At 39.9% G+C, this 16,645-nt stretch overlaps 1 protein-coding gene across 5 annotated transcripts in view; it reads right to left on the bottom strand.

Moving 5' to 3' along the window:
* dlg2 (discs, large homolog 2 (Drosophila)) overlaps positions 1 to 16,645 on the bottom strand; it is a 106,907-nt gene that overhangs the window by 22,943 nt on the left and 67,319 nt on the right. For all 5 annotated transcript variants that reach the window (XM_025065564.1, XM_025065565.1, XM_017041901.2 and 2 more), the window contains 6 exons: positions 7,528 to 7,581; positions 6,529 to 6,579; positions 4,802 to 4,926; positions 1,474 to 1,643; positions 1,190 to 1,326; positions 679 to 823 (listed from right to left, as the gene is read on the bottom strand). In XM_025065564.1, the coding sequence (XP_024921332.1) occupies positions 679 to 823; positions 1,190 to 1,326; positions 1,474 to 1,643; positions 4,802 to 4,926; positions 6,529 to 6,579; positions 7,528 to 7,581 (682 nt within the window). The remainder of the gene's footprint in view (positions 1 to 678; positions 824 to 1,189; positions 1,327 to 1,473; positions 1,644 to 4,801; positions 4,927 to 6,528; positions 6,580 to 7,527; positions 7,582 to 16,645) is intronic.

The following is a 16,645-nucleotide window of genomic DNA, read 5'->3' as shown; positions in this document are numbered from 1 at the left end:
ACCTTAAGTTCAATCAACAGAGATTTTTTTTAATTTATAATAAAGGTTAACATCTAAACAACAGAAGTGATGTAATAAAAACAGATGGTCTGCAGAGTCAATAATTGGTTTGCACGCATGGGTGGCTTTAAATAAAATAAGAAAGTGAATATTGTTCTTCTGTCCGCATGACAAGTGGGATTCACTTTATAACTTCGATGCTTTTAATATTACAGAGGCTGAGACGGCCTGCGGTATAATCTTGTCACGGCGATCGTTCCTGCAGGTAACATTTGGACTTTAACTGGAGACAGGTGACAGCCAGGTCAAACCCCTGAGTAACTGTAAAGTGACTACTGTCTGAGGTAAGCAAAAGTTAAATGTCAGTAAGAGGTCTTTGGTTTATGTTTATAGCCCAACGCCTCTATATTTTGTAAGAAATAAAGAAAGCAGAATCTGTGGGAGACTGATACAGCAGTCCTGTACTGTAGTAATACTTTGGTGTACTGGTCTTTATGTGTGTAGTGGTGAAAGTTGTGAAAATAAGCCAGTTTTCACAGTCACACTGCGAGGTGTGATTTTAACAAACTCAAACTCCTGTGTGGATTGCACTTTAACAAAATATCTCTATGTCTTCACATCGCTCTGACCGGGTCCCTGAAGGCTACAGAGCAGCTGACCTGAGGCGTGAGGACTTACAGTGCGTGATATCAGGAGGTCCATACGGATCTGACAGGTAGACGTTGGTGGGCTTTCCCACCTTAAGGTAGACCACGTCCGACGTGTTCTTCAAAATGGCCACTGCCTCTTCATGAGTCACCTCCTCCAGACTGTAGTTGTTCACCTGTCCAGATAATGAGCAGTCAGTGTGAGTCCGCTCATTAACTCTCCTTCCTGCTCCTCCGAGGTCGTACTGGCGTGTGCGCCGTGTGCGTGAGACTAGATTATGACAGATGGCCTTCGCTTGACAACACGACATTTGGGGGGAAGCTAATTAAATTAAGTGCTGGTCAAGCAAGAAGGATGCTTTTTCCATAGCAAAAGTAGACGTACTGAGCCACGGCATTTCTGCTTTTGAAATAGACCCCACAGTTAATACATCCAGTTGAATGCATTAAACCACGTTATTTAAATATGTGTTTGCAATTACAGACTACAAACCAAACCAGTGGAGATACATTATAGATTTAAATGACACTGCTGTACTTACCATTAACAATCTGTCTCCGACCTGTAGCCGACCATCTTTCAGTGCTGCGCCACCATCAATGATTTTGGTAACATATATGCTGTTGTCACCAGGTATGTGCTGGTTTCCAACCCCGCCTGCAATACTGAAGCCAAGCCCTGTGTGCGTTCAAATGAGTGGAAGACTGTTGATTAGTTTGTGGGACTAAAAGATGACATGGGACTAAACCTGAGACGATGAGATGTGAAGAGATTTTTTATATGTGTCCTTTATGCAGTAATGTGCCATATACACATATTAACCACCTTTTGGTCCTTTGATGAGTTTAATCTCAATAATGGTCTCCAGCATTGGCCTGCGGCGCCGCACATACAGTCGGACAATAGAACCCGCAACCTTTAGGGCCTCCACTGCTTTACTGTGAGAAACCTCAGACACGTCGGCATCGTTCACTCGCAGTATGCAGTCATTTACCCTGGAAGGAGGAAAACATGGAATCACATTTAGGAAAACAAGCTCTTTTGTTAATGGCTGTAAACTGAAACACAGTGGAAATTAGTATAAGGCAGATGCAGTACAGTTACCATGGGAACAGTGATGCTTTCAGATGTGCACTCCAAAAGCAGACCTGAATGCAGTTCTAAAATTGAGTGGAGGAGTTGTTATCTTTGCTATCACTCAGGTAAGCCTGCCTAAGTACACAACAGGAACACGCTGTAATGTGTTTGTTGGAGCCAGGCTCCTCTTACATTCTGCTGAACATCTGCTGTGATTTGTGAAACATTAGAAAACATCCCTATTTATTTCTCTGATTTTCAGATATCTGTTCAAACCAGTACCAGACTGGATTGCACCTACAGGTGCTGTACACAAAACAGTTTTATGTTAAGTTTAGATATTGATTCTATATTTTTAGCATTGCAAATCCTTAATCTGATTTCCCTATAACAAGTTGAAACTAGAACTAATCTGGCTCAGGATATTTTATACATACAACAGCCAGTTAACTCACACTAAGACTTTCTTAACCTTTTTCTCACTTTGCTTCTGTCTACTTTATATATGTCGCATTAGATTTTTAGTTATATATATATTTTAGTTCCTGTGTTCCATCCTGAGAGGAACTACATACTGAATAGCGCCTCCCGTGGCAGCCTGTGTGGATTGCAAAGGCTCACACTGTGAATTTCCAAATAAGGTACTATAATTGATTCATCTGCACTGGCCTGCTAAATAAAAGTTTGAGTGGCAACTCACCAATTTCTTTGAACTTTTGGAAGTATGACCACTTATTTTTGAAAATGCTAATTTATTGTGCTGTGTTATGGTGAGTTTACTAAAACCCTTTTTTTCCCAGTCTGAGGGCTTATGTAGATGGGTGCATGAAAATGTGAAAAACTAAATTTTTCAGCAAGCACTTAATTTGAATTCCCCTAAGGAATTGAACCAAACTTTATTTTGCCGAGGCACACAAGGGCACACATCTCAGTGGGGGTTCATGCAGATCAGCTGGGACCCACGTGCAGTCGCAAACAGATTCAAATGTGACCTCAATTTTTACTTCTTTCCCCAGTGTGTGTGTATGTGTGTTTTCACTGGTTTTTATGTAACCAAACTCTGAAGTAAGTTTTCCTTCAGGACAACAAGGGCTGTGTATTGTGTATTTCCCATACCAGCTTTTCTATCCTTCATCCAAGAATGTCCATTCAGACCTTCCCCTAAACGAGTTAACCGTGTGCCCTGTATCTGCTCGTCTTCCTGTAAACCACTTTGCCATAATTAAAGCGCCTCCTCTGTATTGTGCTGTTTTGAGAGCCAGGTTTTGGCTGACCTCTGCTTGTGATGCTTCATATAAATTGTACTTTTTTTTGTACAAAATTATTCATTCTGTACCAATTTTCCTTCCACTAGATGAGAGCCAAAATTTGAGAAATGCTGCCATCTTGCATTAGTGATGTCATTTCGGAATCCAGAGAGCAAAGATTAGGGAAATGCAGGAATATAAACAAACCACTTGAATGTAATCAGATATCGAATCAAAGCCATCCTTTTTTCTCAGGACGGTCATTGCTTATAATTAGCAGCTACTTTTCCTGTATTTAAAGGATGAATTTTAATCCTTCATTACATCCACTTACAGGATGTAATGTATTTACATCCTGTAAGTGTGAAGATTCACATACAGAGGTGGTTTAATTATTTTGGGGTTTATTCCTGACTACACACTCTTCCCTCTCCAACATCTGCCTCCATGATAAACTATTAAATGCTCGTAGCGGTCCCTTGAGCTAGGCCAGTGCATTAAGTGTGCTTAGTGCCCCGTATTACAGCGTCCCAGAGTGGTGACAGAAAGTCTACTGGCTTTTTTTTAATGATGGAGAAAACCAAATACCCAGCAGGCCTCGCTCCTCCTGGAGATTAGAGCTTGCCTCCCATCCATAATGCATTAAATCTCTCTGCCCACCTTGGAGTGGGTGACCGCCAATTAGTTTAAAGTGTGAGCTGTGCCCAGACCAATTTTTCAGCACTGGACTGATGCTTTACATGAATTACATTCACTGTCTTAACACATCTATCACCAAACACTGAGGCATGTGAGAAATGTAGTTGCAGTTGAAGAAGTGATCAGTACTGGTACATCTGTATTGGATTTTTTTGGAGGTTACATCACAATATAGGACAACAGCCTTAAGTTGATATGTATATTAGTATTTATGGTTAAACATTCCTCTTAAGCATTTAACTCCCCTCATCAAAAGAAACTGATTAATGAAATTTATATATTTCTCTTACAATTTGAGGTAACCATTACGACTTATTATGTACTGTTTACTTAATTCTTGAACCAAATTGTTTATTGACAAGAAGCAAGTGTCACAAGAAGTGTCACAATCTCAGTCCCATCTGATTAGTTTATAGCCAGTGACACCTTAATGTTTAAGTACTTTGAATTGAAAATATACTCAGGATGAGACTTTTTTGTTCATTGTTTCTGCAGAAGATCCAGAAGTTTGTATTTTCTGCTTCTTCAGCAGTTACAGTGCTGGTGAAAAAATAATAGAATAGAAAAATATTACATAACACAGGTTTGGTTATTCCCATTAGACAATGACACAGTGCTGCTGTTTCTGCAGTGACAGTCATCTGGCTGCCAATGTTCCACTCAAGTTTTATCAAAATGAGGCCTCAGCCTCTGCAGGGAGAGAGCTGTGAGCCATTAGAACAGAGCTGCAAGGGAAAGTGGATTGTATTTCTTAATTAACCGAAAATTGACTCTACTTTATCTTGAATTTTATTTGCCTCTATGATGCTTTGTTTCCAGTGGACTCACCACCCGCAGGAAGGTTCAGGGGGGTTGGTACGATGCAATGTGATTTGGGTGGCGACTGCTGCCCCCGTGACCCGGTAACGGATAAGCGGATGAAAATGGATGGATGGATGGATGCTTTGTATCCACTTGATAGGTGGAGGCGTATATGGTACACTCCCGTTTAGGCAACTAATGCTAAGAAACTATTGCTTTAGTCATCCTCTGCAGACAATAAAGTTTTTCAAAAAGTCTCTTTTCTGTTGGACCTGAAATCCCCTGTAGCCTCCTTTCATCACCAGTGTGGGGCAGTCTAAGGGACTGACCTGAGGCGTCCGTCCTCTGCCGCAGCCCCTCCAGGGATGATCTTAGTGATGAAGATGCCAGGGTCATCTCCGATGTGTGGGTTGTCTGTTCCTCCAGCGATACTAAAGCCCAACCCTGAGTTACCCTGCAGTTGAGGAGAGACAGTCAGTCACAAGAGACAGAGATGAGAGAGAGAGGTGAGGGTGAGAGAGAAAGCACACATAAAAAAAATATTTTTTGTGCGGTGAGTTTATGAGCCAAAAAAACGATGCAGTAAACTAAGAACACATCTATAAAGCCACACAGTAATTTGGCTAATACCAGGTTCTGACTCTAATCCGCCCATTAAGTTCTGTATTGTTTTTTTTTTCTCGTATCTTGACATAAAAATCACAATTTGCACATAATGACATGTTTTCAATGCAAAAAAATGATTCCATGGAAAATACTTTATCCACCTATTACTTGTTAAATTCCCTTCAGAGGATTTACCATAGCAATCCCAGCATGCATTGGTTGAGGTTGGGATACATCCTGAACAGTTGACCACCAGTCTATCACAGGGTCACATACATGTAGAAACAATTCACACTCACTGTCATACCTATGGTGAATCTATAGTTCTCAATTAACCTTTTTATCGAATGTTTTTGGACTGTGGGATGAAACCAGAGGAACTATAAAAAACAATGAAAAAAGCAATACAGTGAAACCATCAGTAACTGCTGTTCCTGCAGTACGACAACACTTATCTCTCAGCTACCATGTGGCCTAAATAAAGAGAACAGTTTGACCCAAATACCATCTGTTAAAATGTATTTATTTTTAACTTAAAATACAGTTTGATTATTGTGGAGACACTCAAGGACGGAGCTAAACATAAAAGGCACCTGTGTCAGTGCCGGTGCCAACGGTTCTATTCACTAATCCTGACACTCTTCTCATGTTAAGCAAGGTATCCTGTGTTCTTTATATTATGTTTAAGTCAAATTTTCTGCTGCTCGACAGATGTGTTTACTATTTGCTGAAGTGTTAGCACTGCTAATAGGACAGCATAAAGCAAATAGCTCCAAAATGTCCTCCACTGCCCCCTGCTGACCCTGTTTTTGGCCCTTAATTTGTTTAAAGCACAACTGATTAAAAGTAAATCAAATGTTGATGCATAATTTAATGGCCTGACTTCAGGGTCACTTCCCACCAGCGTGATTAAAAAAAGTGGTCAGAGCTGTCTACATTATTAACCAACCCACGATGGCTGCACCTCACCAGCACCTTCACATCAACTGCTTGAGGACACACTCCACTCCAAAAGTTTTGGCTGTGCAAATAAAATCCCCTCGGCCGCTCAATCACAAAATGAAAGGCAAGCCTTGATGGAGTTGTTTACTGATGAAAACAGCAGCTTCTCCTGATTACAAATCCACCGGCTGTGCCCGCAGGACACCGCTGTCTGGAGTGTCCAATCAAAAATGTTCTACAGGATGGAGAGTCAACTGGGCCAGACACTGTTAAGTGTTTCTGGTCTTCATCTGATGTCACACAGGAGATGGATTAAGGATGTAGGCTGACAAGGTCTGAAGCTCTGGTACAGGTTTTCGTGGATCCTCATGGATGATACTGTCATCTTTGTGTCGTAGTAAAAATTCAATTTGAAAAGCTTTTCAAATACAGTCAGTGGTAAAGGTAAAAATACTGAACTAATACAGTATATAAAATATGTACATTATAACCGATTGAAGATACTCACCCTTTCGAGCGTGATTTCCTCAAACTCGTACTCAATTTCTGTGCCGTTGACCTGAGGAAACAAAAAATACATTGTTGCAGCAATTCGCTCTTTTTAGTTAATAAAACAAAACAAAACAGTGTAACATAAAATATTAATTTATATGAATAATTTCCAAATGTCCTATTTATAAAGATATTGCCATAACTCCCCATTAGAGAAGACTGCCTCACACACCGTTATTAATAGTCATTTCTGTGGCATTGAAAGTCGGCTGCATAGGAGTTTGTCTCATCTTACAACCCGCAGTGATGATGAAGTACCAGCCAGATCCCTCATCATTATCCATTCATACAGGATGTTTATGTGATGTTGCATATAATTTTCCCTGCAGAGCATCATTTCTGAGTTTCATCACAAATTATAACCAGAGCTCACGGAAGCAATCAAGACCCAAAGACCTAATTAGCAGCAGCAGGAAGAGTGTATACAGTTTGCAGAGAGATGAGTCTGATAAAACCTTGGCTACTCAGTTACTGGACAAAGCTCTGTCACATCAAATCCCCTCCATAAAAGTGAGAAATGTCGTCTGGCAGGAAGCAATAATAACAACTGGATGAGGCCGAGGCAGAGATCTACAGCACTGTCCTCGAGTCTTTATAAATCACCAAAGTGTCTAGAGCTCATACTGTACTCTGTGTCGGAGCATTTCCTATTAACTCAACATTGCAGCGAAGCCCAGTTTATTTGTTGACGCTGCAAAATTCTGACAAAAGTCAGTAATGTAGGCTTAGAAAATCGTGTGGCTCTATTATTCATTATTAAAATCAATAATTCACTAATGTGACCTCATTTGTTTAGTGAGGATTAAATTGCACCAAATACACCTCATTATTCTGGTAATTGTGTATTTTTCATTTTGGACTCTTTTGCTCTACTTTGAAGAAAAATAAGACTGGGATAAATGTACCTCATCTATTAGTAAAAGGTGTAAAAGGCTTCTGAAGCTTTCATACTCACGTAAGGAACTGACTCCAAAGTGTCTGTGTTAACGATAATCGGGGCAGGACTGGCCTGTAACAGACAGAGAAAAAGTTTTGGAAAAGTTAACTCCCGTCGTCACTGTCCTACTTCCATGGATCAGACTCATGGCTCTCGTCCTATCATCAACAGACGCCCATTCGCTGAATGTTTCCATAAATGCTCTTATCTCACAGTCTCAGCGCTTTGATAGTTTAATTAAAGTTGAATGGGATTAACAAGAGGAGAGAGATGAGAACACAGGCAGCCACACGGATGCAGTTGGTTTGTACTGTTCAGCTGTGTAAATGTCGCACCTCACTGTTGGCACCGGCACAGCCGAGTACGGTGACAGCACTTTCTGATTCATACAGGCCTGGAGCTGAGGCCCATACTGTAGGTGCAACATTATTTAATGAGGTTATTACCAGCAGCTAAACAATATGTAACCAGTGAGTGTGACGTTATAGCAAGTACAAATAGTAACATCAGAGCAGAAACATCAGAATACTTACAATAGTTAAAAAACTAACACTAACACACAATGCAGCGGGGATGGCCGTGTGATGACTGTGTGTACTGTGAAACGTCTCTCTGATATAATTTCCTGATTGAAAGCAACTCCTTTACAGGAACAGGAACAGAGTGGTAGCTAATTATTCAGTTTCTTTAACAGCTGCAGGGCTGGATGCGTGCACATCATTTTACCTGGGTAAGCAAAGCAAACATAGGGCACAGCAAACGTAAAATATTGCATGAATTTAACAAAAGGAGGAAACCAGAGTTTAATAGCTGTGCAGGAAATGCATTTTTTTATGAAATTAACACATTATTCTAATGGCTTTAAAGTCATTACTTTCAAGAGCACTCAGTTATTGCAGTAACACAACAAAATATGGCTTTTAGAGCCCACAGTGTGTTCATTATACTATCATGTATAGAACATTTTAAAAATTTTACTCATTCAAGCTGCACAAATATGTCTTTAAATCCCTTTGACATACAGTATACTCACAGAGTACTCTATTACACTGTAAAGCTCCAAGGCATGTCAGTTACTGAACACTACTACAGATGATTAGTCACAGAGAAAGAAGGGATTCAGCTTAGAGCAGAAAGCCAGAATAATGCATCTTATATCCTGTATCTGGTCAGTAGGCTGCGCTATTAATCAGATAACCATCACTGGACGCTCTTTCCTCAATAACTGTCAGGAGAACAACAGTCCCCTAATTAACAGGGTGGAATGACAGCTGCACTATACAGTGAGCAGCATTGCCTTCAACCAACATACAGCAAGTGCAGTTATATTTAACTGGAAATGTCCTTGTTCTAGTTAACCAATCAGATTTAGGCAAAGGCAGTTAAGTTGTCACAGTTGATGCAATTAGCTGATGTCAGTTTATCCTGGTGTTTTAGTTTCCTTTTTGAACATTGACATTACCTTACATGCTTGGAAATACAGTGGTGTGTAATAAAGACAGTCATTGAGCAAAGGCACAACAGTGACTTTATGTCTGATTGTACTGATTTTCTTCCCTTCTTCTAACAGCCTCCTTTTTCTTTTTTATTCTTCTGTGCTTCAAAAGGGAGTCTCCTGTTATGGGAGGAACAATTGAATCCCAGCAAAACTTTGCAACAATTTAATCAGGTTTCCCCAAAGTACGTGGTCAATCTGTTGAGGGCTGAAAAGTCAATATTGCCACTGTAGGAGGTTGCTTTCATTTTGTTTGTTTTGTTGTTTTTTTTTTGTTCAGAAAATACAGGCTTCTACAAAAAGGCTATGAATAAAAAGAAGAGCTTCACATTCCAGAATTACAACTACCCGAATTACAATAACATTTAAAGATGGTTCAACTCACTGTACGCAATTATGGTACATCATTGTTTTTTCCCCAAAGTGTTCTTAACATTTAATTGAAATAGACATTCAATTTAGAATGAGAAAATTCTCATACTAAACAGTTGAACTTTTTATACAAATAAATAAATGCACATTTCTTTTTTGTGCTGTGCTGCAGCCTCATTATAATAGCTGATAACATAGGTACGGCTTGCACAAAAATAAAACAACAAACACATTTCCAAATAGAAGCACCAGAGAAATAATTGCCGCTAAACTGAGCACATACTGTGAATAACACACTTTACTGCGCTGTGGCTCATTTCTCCTCCTCTTTATGCTTCCTACCATCACTACGTAACCAAATGCCTTGAACGGCACATTAAGCCAGTGGTCCAGCAGCATCTCTGCACTGCACATCATATGTCAAGAGACTTCACTGGCAAATAAAGAGCAAATCAAAATAATGGCAGGGATGAATTGAACCCTCTTTTGCAGACACACACAAACACAGTTTCATATCATCCCATTAGGGATCACTGAACGCACAGATGTTCATTTGGGGTTGACTTTTTTTTGACGAATACAGTATTATTTACAAACTTTAAATCATGTGTCAAACTCAGGCCTGGGGGCCAAATCTGGCCTGCATTGTAATTATATTTGGCCCACGAGATTATATCAAATGTGTAATAGAGTTTGCCCACCGGTATATAGACCCTGTATACATATCCGACATTTCAAATTTAATTTCTCATGTGTTTATAATATAAGGTTTAGGCTGTTCCAGATTCAGTGTTTATGTAAAAAAATCTACATTATAGATCTGGAGAGAAGGGAAAACATGAACAATTGTGAATTTGAGTTTGACAGCACTGCTTTAAATCAACGGCACATAAATGACAGCATATGCATCAGCAGGTAGAGGACTAGGCTCTTATCAGTGAACTTAGAAACTACACAGCAAAGAAAACTCCAGATGTTCAAGGGACAAAGTTGCTTGTTCTGTGAACTTTGGCTCAATTATTTAGCTGTGATGTATAAAAACAAGAAACTGTAATGAATTATTCACTCCTTTTTCATGTAAAAGTTCACAGTCAACAACACAGAGTGAGGTTTGAATGCTGCAGAAGTCTGGTTACAGTTAGACAAGAGAAAAAAAATATTCTGATAATATTATTCATTCATGTCTTTAAGAAAACAAAAGGAATTGAGTGAGTGATCTATCGTGCATTTGTGACGGGCCCAGCGTGACACATTATGGTTTAACTCTGCCATACACTTCAAAAAAAGTCACTGCTTTTAGTTTAAATGCTTTTCACTCCCAGACTCTTACATCCATGTCCAGCATTTAATATTTCAAAAGCATGAGAGCGGCTTGGGGACACGTACTGTGGACTGCTGCCCCTCATGTAATTTCCCTGCTTTGCATTTTCTTCTGGTTCATGATAGATGGCCCCCCATTCCACTTCACTGGCCTCGCCTAATGCAATTTCACATTCTGCTAAGGTTGCACAAACACAACAATCCCTGGCAATTAAATCCACACACTCGTGGGTTACTTGTAGTTCTGCGTTACTCACCGTATACTGTGTATGTTTTAGTGGCTGAAATGCAGTGATCCGTCTTTCAGTTCTGGTTGATCATCAGAAAACATTTACTTCTGATTTAGTTTAAATAATAATAATATTTATATATTGCTACGTAAAAGCAGCATTCCATAGTATCTATTTTAAAAGGCAACAACAACAGAAAACAGTACATGTGACATCATGTACACAGGACGACGCAATCACAAATGTTTTACTTAGATTACTGTTTCAGTATCTTTGTTCACATCAGCTGATCAGTTGTGTTTCTGTTTCTGCTCCAACCAGAGCAAAAAAGTACATCATCTTGAAAATACGCCACATATTAGACCTAGAAAACTGCAGTAGTGTCTAAAAAAAAAGAAGACTGATATATGTAAAAATGTAAATAGATGAATGACATCATAATATTTAATGCTTTTGAGCAACATATCATAAATAAAGTTGCTCCTGGTCAAAACATTAATAACTACTACCATAACCATCTTCTATAGCTCAACGAAAACAATTTCTAAATATTAAAAAATAATCAACATTAAAATACTAATTAAAAAGTGTTGAGAGTGTCTCCTGGTCTATGGACCAGGTATATGAACCAACATAAAAGTGTTAGTTGTCACACTTAACTGATATGTGAATATAAATGATACATTCATCAAATAACAGTGAAGTACAACTACAACTGAGGGTTTCTGACTCTTCTCAAGCAGATACATTAGAAAAGCACTCAGCAGAGCAGATCATCAAGTTTAACCACCGAACAGCTTCCTTCAGTCACAGTGCAGCAACGACACTTGTGTCATGATGGACCTTCAGTCAAAGAGTCCAGACGAGTCCCTCAGCTCTGATAACAGCATCACTTTACCTGATAAGGCTCCTGCCAACTCTGGGAGCAGCCACACTCAGAGGGCCACAGGTCACAGCTCCCCCCCTTCATCCTCACCGCTGCCAAGTGGCTCTGGCTCCTGGAGGACATGCCTTCCAAATGGCAGGGTGCCATTCGACCCCCCTTTCGGGGAAGGGTGGCACCCCCGGGGACAGATCCGTAATAGTACCGCTGGCACGGCCGATGCTGGCGTTGAGTGCTGGGCTGCTGTAGCTGCCAGCTGAGGGAACACGGCACCTCCCCACACTCCCCTCTTTCATCCAGGTCCGCAAAGCAGCTCTGCTGTTTGCTCAGGTAAAGAGTCATGGTACCGGCACACAAACTAAGCTCTGCTTATTTCACCACTTTGTCTCTCCTGCTGCGTTTGGTTCCTCTGCAGTAGATTTACTGGTACGGTCGTCAAACACTGAACCAGCTCCCGCCTGATGTACGAGTAGCTCACTCTGGCAAGATTAATGATGAATGAATCAAGAGGCTTGCTGCTGTCGCTGTACAGAATACAGAGGGCGTGTGTGTGTGTGTTTGTGTGTGTATGTGACTGTGTGTCAGAGCTTCTGGAGTGGGAGAACGATAAATGAGAGAGAGAGAGGAAGAGAGAGAGGGGAGGGAGTAAGAGAGAAGGATGAGAGGATAGTGATGGTGGGAGACTTGAGGGGAAGTTAAAGGGCAGAACTCAATAAGGGAAGACCGGGGACACGAAGGAAGAAAAAGTATATATATAAAAAGAGAAGAGATGGAAAAAAACAGCAACAACTAAGGAGAAACGTCAGGAGAGAGGGAGGGAGGGGGCGGGAGAGACAAGAGAGTGTTGTGTTGGATGCCAGCTCCCTGTCAATAAATGACTCAACTGGCATTGTTACCTGGCAGCATCTGCCTCTCCAGGCAGAAACAAGCTGCAGCAGAGCTGATGGGAAGTGGAAGTAAATTGAAATTGATCTTTAAAATCCCTGGGCTGAGTTTGTAGGACTAAGAAGTCAAAGGGAAAACTCTGTGCAATTCTTACATCAGTAAGAACCCATGTAGTAATACAAGGATTAAAATTACATTTTTAACAGAAATCAGGACACATAAAACCTAATCCTCTTTTGTCTAAGATCTTTTAACAAGAGCGTACACGTCTGAGTTTGAATAGCAGTTATCCATTAAATATAAGAAGTGAAGTCTGTTATATTAACACAGTGATGCTATGTTGTCAACTGACAACCCACTACAATACAGAGCACCACGTGTTTCGTGGTGCTGTACACACTCATTAATGTTGTAACATAAGATTGAATGTACTGTAGAGTTTTATTACCATTATTCACAAACACGATCCATTTGCGTACCTGCCAATACCAAGACTGACACCATTACATCATTAGGTCGCGTTTCAATAGATTTACAATGTACTGGAAAACAGTGCTTTATTAGTGGCACAGCTATGTGTAAAATATGATCATACACTCTATGACGGTGGCCAATGGCAGCACCAATCTTTCACTGGAGTGTTACCAGATTGTATCCAAGTCCTTAATCTGGTCTAAGTAGTGGTAAGATTCGGTAACAAAGTCAAATGGAAACTGGAGAGCTGCTCTGAGGTGACACATGGAGCACTTTGACGTCTGGAAGCAAAATATACATACAGCAGTTAACTCTAAAATCATTTGCATCCACTCGCACTGCAGGGAGAAGCAGTGAGGAGGATAATGTTTTTATTTTTTCCAGTTATTTTGACTTGGAGAAGTCATCTAAATACACTTCTGTTAGATATCAAAATAAACTTCTTTTTACACAATTTATGAACGACTTTTCATTTAAGTTTTAACACACTAAACTAAGAACTTAGAGTAAAGTTTTATTTCTGTTTAAAAATTCAAGCTTAGTCTTGTTCCAGCACAGCTCTCAGACTAGTTCCTTCATGTGGCCACTCGAGACTCTAAAACCGAACTCACACAAAAACCAGTTACAAGTTTTTCAGATATTAGCCCGTGGCCAAAAACCCTAAGTAAAGTTGAAACAATAACAGCAACACAGGCACATGAAAACATGGACTTTAAAATCTCTAGAACCTTCTTGTATAATCCCAGCACAAACTGAGAGCTTCAACTTCCACCTCGGTCTCTATTTCAGTCAGAGAAATCCTGCTTTTAAAGCATCCAGCTACTTTACCATCAACATGACAAAAAGCCGTACACATCACAGCGACGGAAACACACGTGCACACACACCATCCTCACTCAGACTTCCCACATGGAGGTGATGCCATTGAATGTGACAGCTCTCTATGGTAGTGTGTGAAAGGACACAGAGTGGAGTATTTTTTCTCCACCATACTGTCTTGTCATCACATGGTGTGTTATGTGATGCCGGCCCCTGTGTGGGCGTTATTACCAATTGCATCTTGCAGAGGTGACAGCAACAAAACAGTCAGTGATGGAGAATAATCCCTCATCAGAGCTGACTGAAGCGGCCAACAGCGTGGCCTCGTAGGAGAGAGAGAGCATCCGTGGGCTGCCCAATGGTGTGTTTGTGTGCGAGAGACATAAAAGATGGAGTGTGTGGGCATCAGGGGGCATGATTGGATGGATGGTTGGTTAGTCAGAGCAGAAAAAAAAGAAAAAAAGAAAAGAAAAATATGTGACAAAACAACAAAAGGGACCTCTCAGCTCAGTTGACCTCTGACATCACACTTTTTTTTTGTTTTCAGGTTTGCTGCTCTGAGTCACTGCCCCACTGTGTAGAACATCACCGCACAATATAGCTGTACAAAAATAAACCTGCAGTGAGTATGAACACTACCTGTTCTCTAAAAACAGAAGGGAATAATCAACCACAGCAACAATTTGGAATGTATGAGTATATTTATCTGAAACATGTACATATTTTAGAAGAAACATTTTTACACCCTGCTCCAATTTCTGCTGTTTCAACAACTGTTATAAAGTAAAGACAGTCTGAAATGGTGAATACTCTCAAACCATTTAATATTTAGGTGACATCATCGCTTAAATCATTCAATTTAAAATACTGTGTTCATTTTGACAATATACTTAATGAAGTAATACTGTATACTAGTATGCGTTGTCGTCTTCTTTCCTGCCTGCTCTAATACCAGTTATTACTTTAATAAAAAACAGAAAAATTAGTCACCGTCCTCCTTTAGATGCGGTTTCTGACACACACACGTTACGCTGACGGTCTTTTCCCTAATGCACTAGTTTGACACTGGAATGTAATCATTTTAAATTGATTCCCTGGCAAACAGCTCCCCTGCAGCTTCATAAACAGAGAGAAAGAAGCACGAAAATGTCGCACACGGCTACTGCCTGAGAGAGATCACTGCTGTGAACTGTAATGAAGTCACAGATGCTCGGCATCCAGCTGAAGGTTTAACTACAATATGAAGTTCATAACTTCAGAGTCATACATAGAGGCAGACATTGTTTACTACAAGTGCTGTGAGGGACCTGCAAAGGAAAACATAATAAAAATGTCAGATAGTGAAAAGCAGGAGCTTCGGTTTTTAGACAGAATAGTTGGTTGTTGCCTGTTGTCAAGTCTATGATCTAGAAAAAGAAATAGTCATTACATTTATCATATTTACTTGAAGGACAAGCATCAGATTAAGTGATGCACACATACGCTGGTATGTACGCAAGGATAATGAGGAGACTCTCATGCTTATTTTATTTTTGTTTTATTTCATTTTTTTATTAATTATGTGGATTATATTATATTAGTCAGTGTGTCTTGTTCATTTTTTTGCCTCAGTCTGCACACAGGACAAGGTCAGAATGAAGTAATTAGAGTAGAATGGGCTTGTTACCATCCACCGTCACCATAGCAACTGTGGTGATTAAGGAGGGATCAAGAAATGTCCAGGCTTTGGCATTTTCAACCCTGCATGGACAGAAATAAAACAAACTTAAAAGTATTTTCAAAGTGTGAAGCTGCGTCATCTGCAGGTTTGAGCCACGAATGATTGATTGTGAGTCTGTTCCTTTTTAGAGCCCAAAATGCATGATGCATTGACAGGTTTTTGTTTCTTGGTATGAGCTTTTTCTACAACTCACACACAAACTCAGGGAAACACAGTGCTGTATATAGATATTCTTCAGCTCTCCCTCCTGATCCATGTACTGACAACTGTTCTTGTTGTGCATTTTCATACAAAGGCACCAAATGCTCTATATGTGCTTTGGGGTTCTGGAGTAAATCCTACACTGCCGCATATAATGCAACACATATTTCTTGCCTCTCCAAAATGCTATAGCTGTCAGGAGAACTGAGGAGTGGCTGTTATGTAATATTCATGACTCCAAGCTGAGTGAGAGCAAGAACTGGACCTTTCAGAATATTCTGTCCTCAGCTGACTTGATAATTCCCATAGTGTTTGACTATTTAAATCTACTGACCGACTGTTCCTTATTGACAGATAGAACTTTATCAGATAGAACTTTATTAATCCCTACATCTAATTCATTTCAACGAAAGAAAAATGTGGTTTTTAAATATTCCAAATGTATTAAATATTGTCACTGCCAATATGAACAAAAAATATATATTTCATTCTTCTTTCGTAACTCACGTTTAAACAGTGTTTAATTCTTAGTTTTTTGGGGTATTTCAGAATAAATTATAAGCACATTACTGTTGAAAGTTAAAAGGTTCCCATTGTGCTTTTCTAATAAGGCAGGATGATAATTGTTTTCCACATTATTTATCCAGGGACAGATTGGTTCAGTATTTAACCTGATGGCCTCAGTCCTATTGTATACCACAGGACTGGAGCTGAGCTAATAACAGCCATTAGCAAAA

This window comes from Cynoglossus semilaevis, chromosome 19, assembly GCF_000523025.1.
Source record: "Cynoglossus semilaevis isolate Cse_v1.0 chromosome 19, Cse_v1.0, whole genome shotgun sequence".
In the NCBI taxonomy this organism is placed as follows: Eukaryota; Metazoa; Chordata; class Actinopteri; order Pleuronectiformes; family Cynoglossidae; genus Cynoglossus; species Cynoglossus semilaevis.
This window is presented reverse-complemented; position numbering and strand designations above follow the sequence as displayed.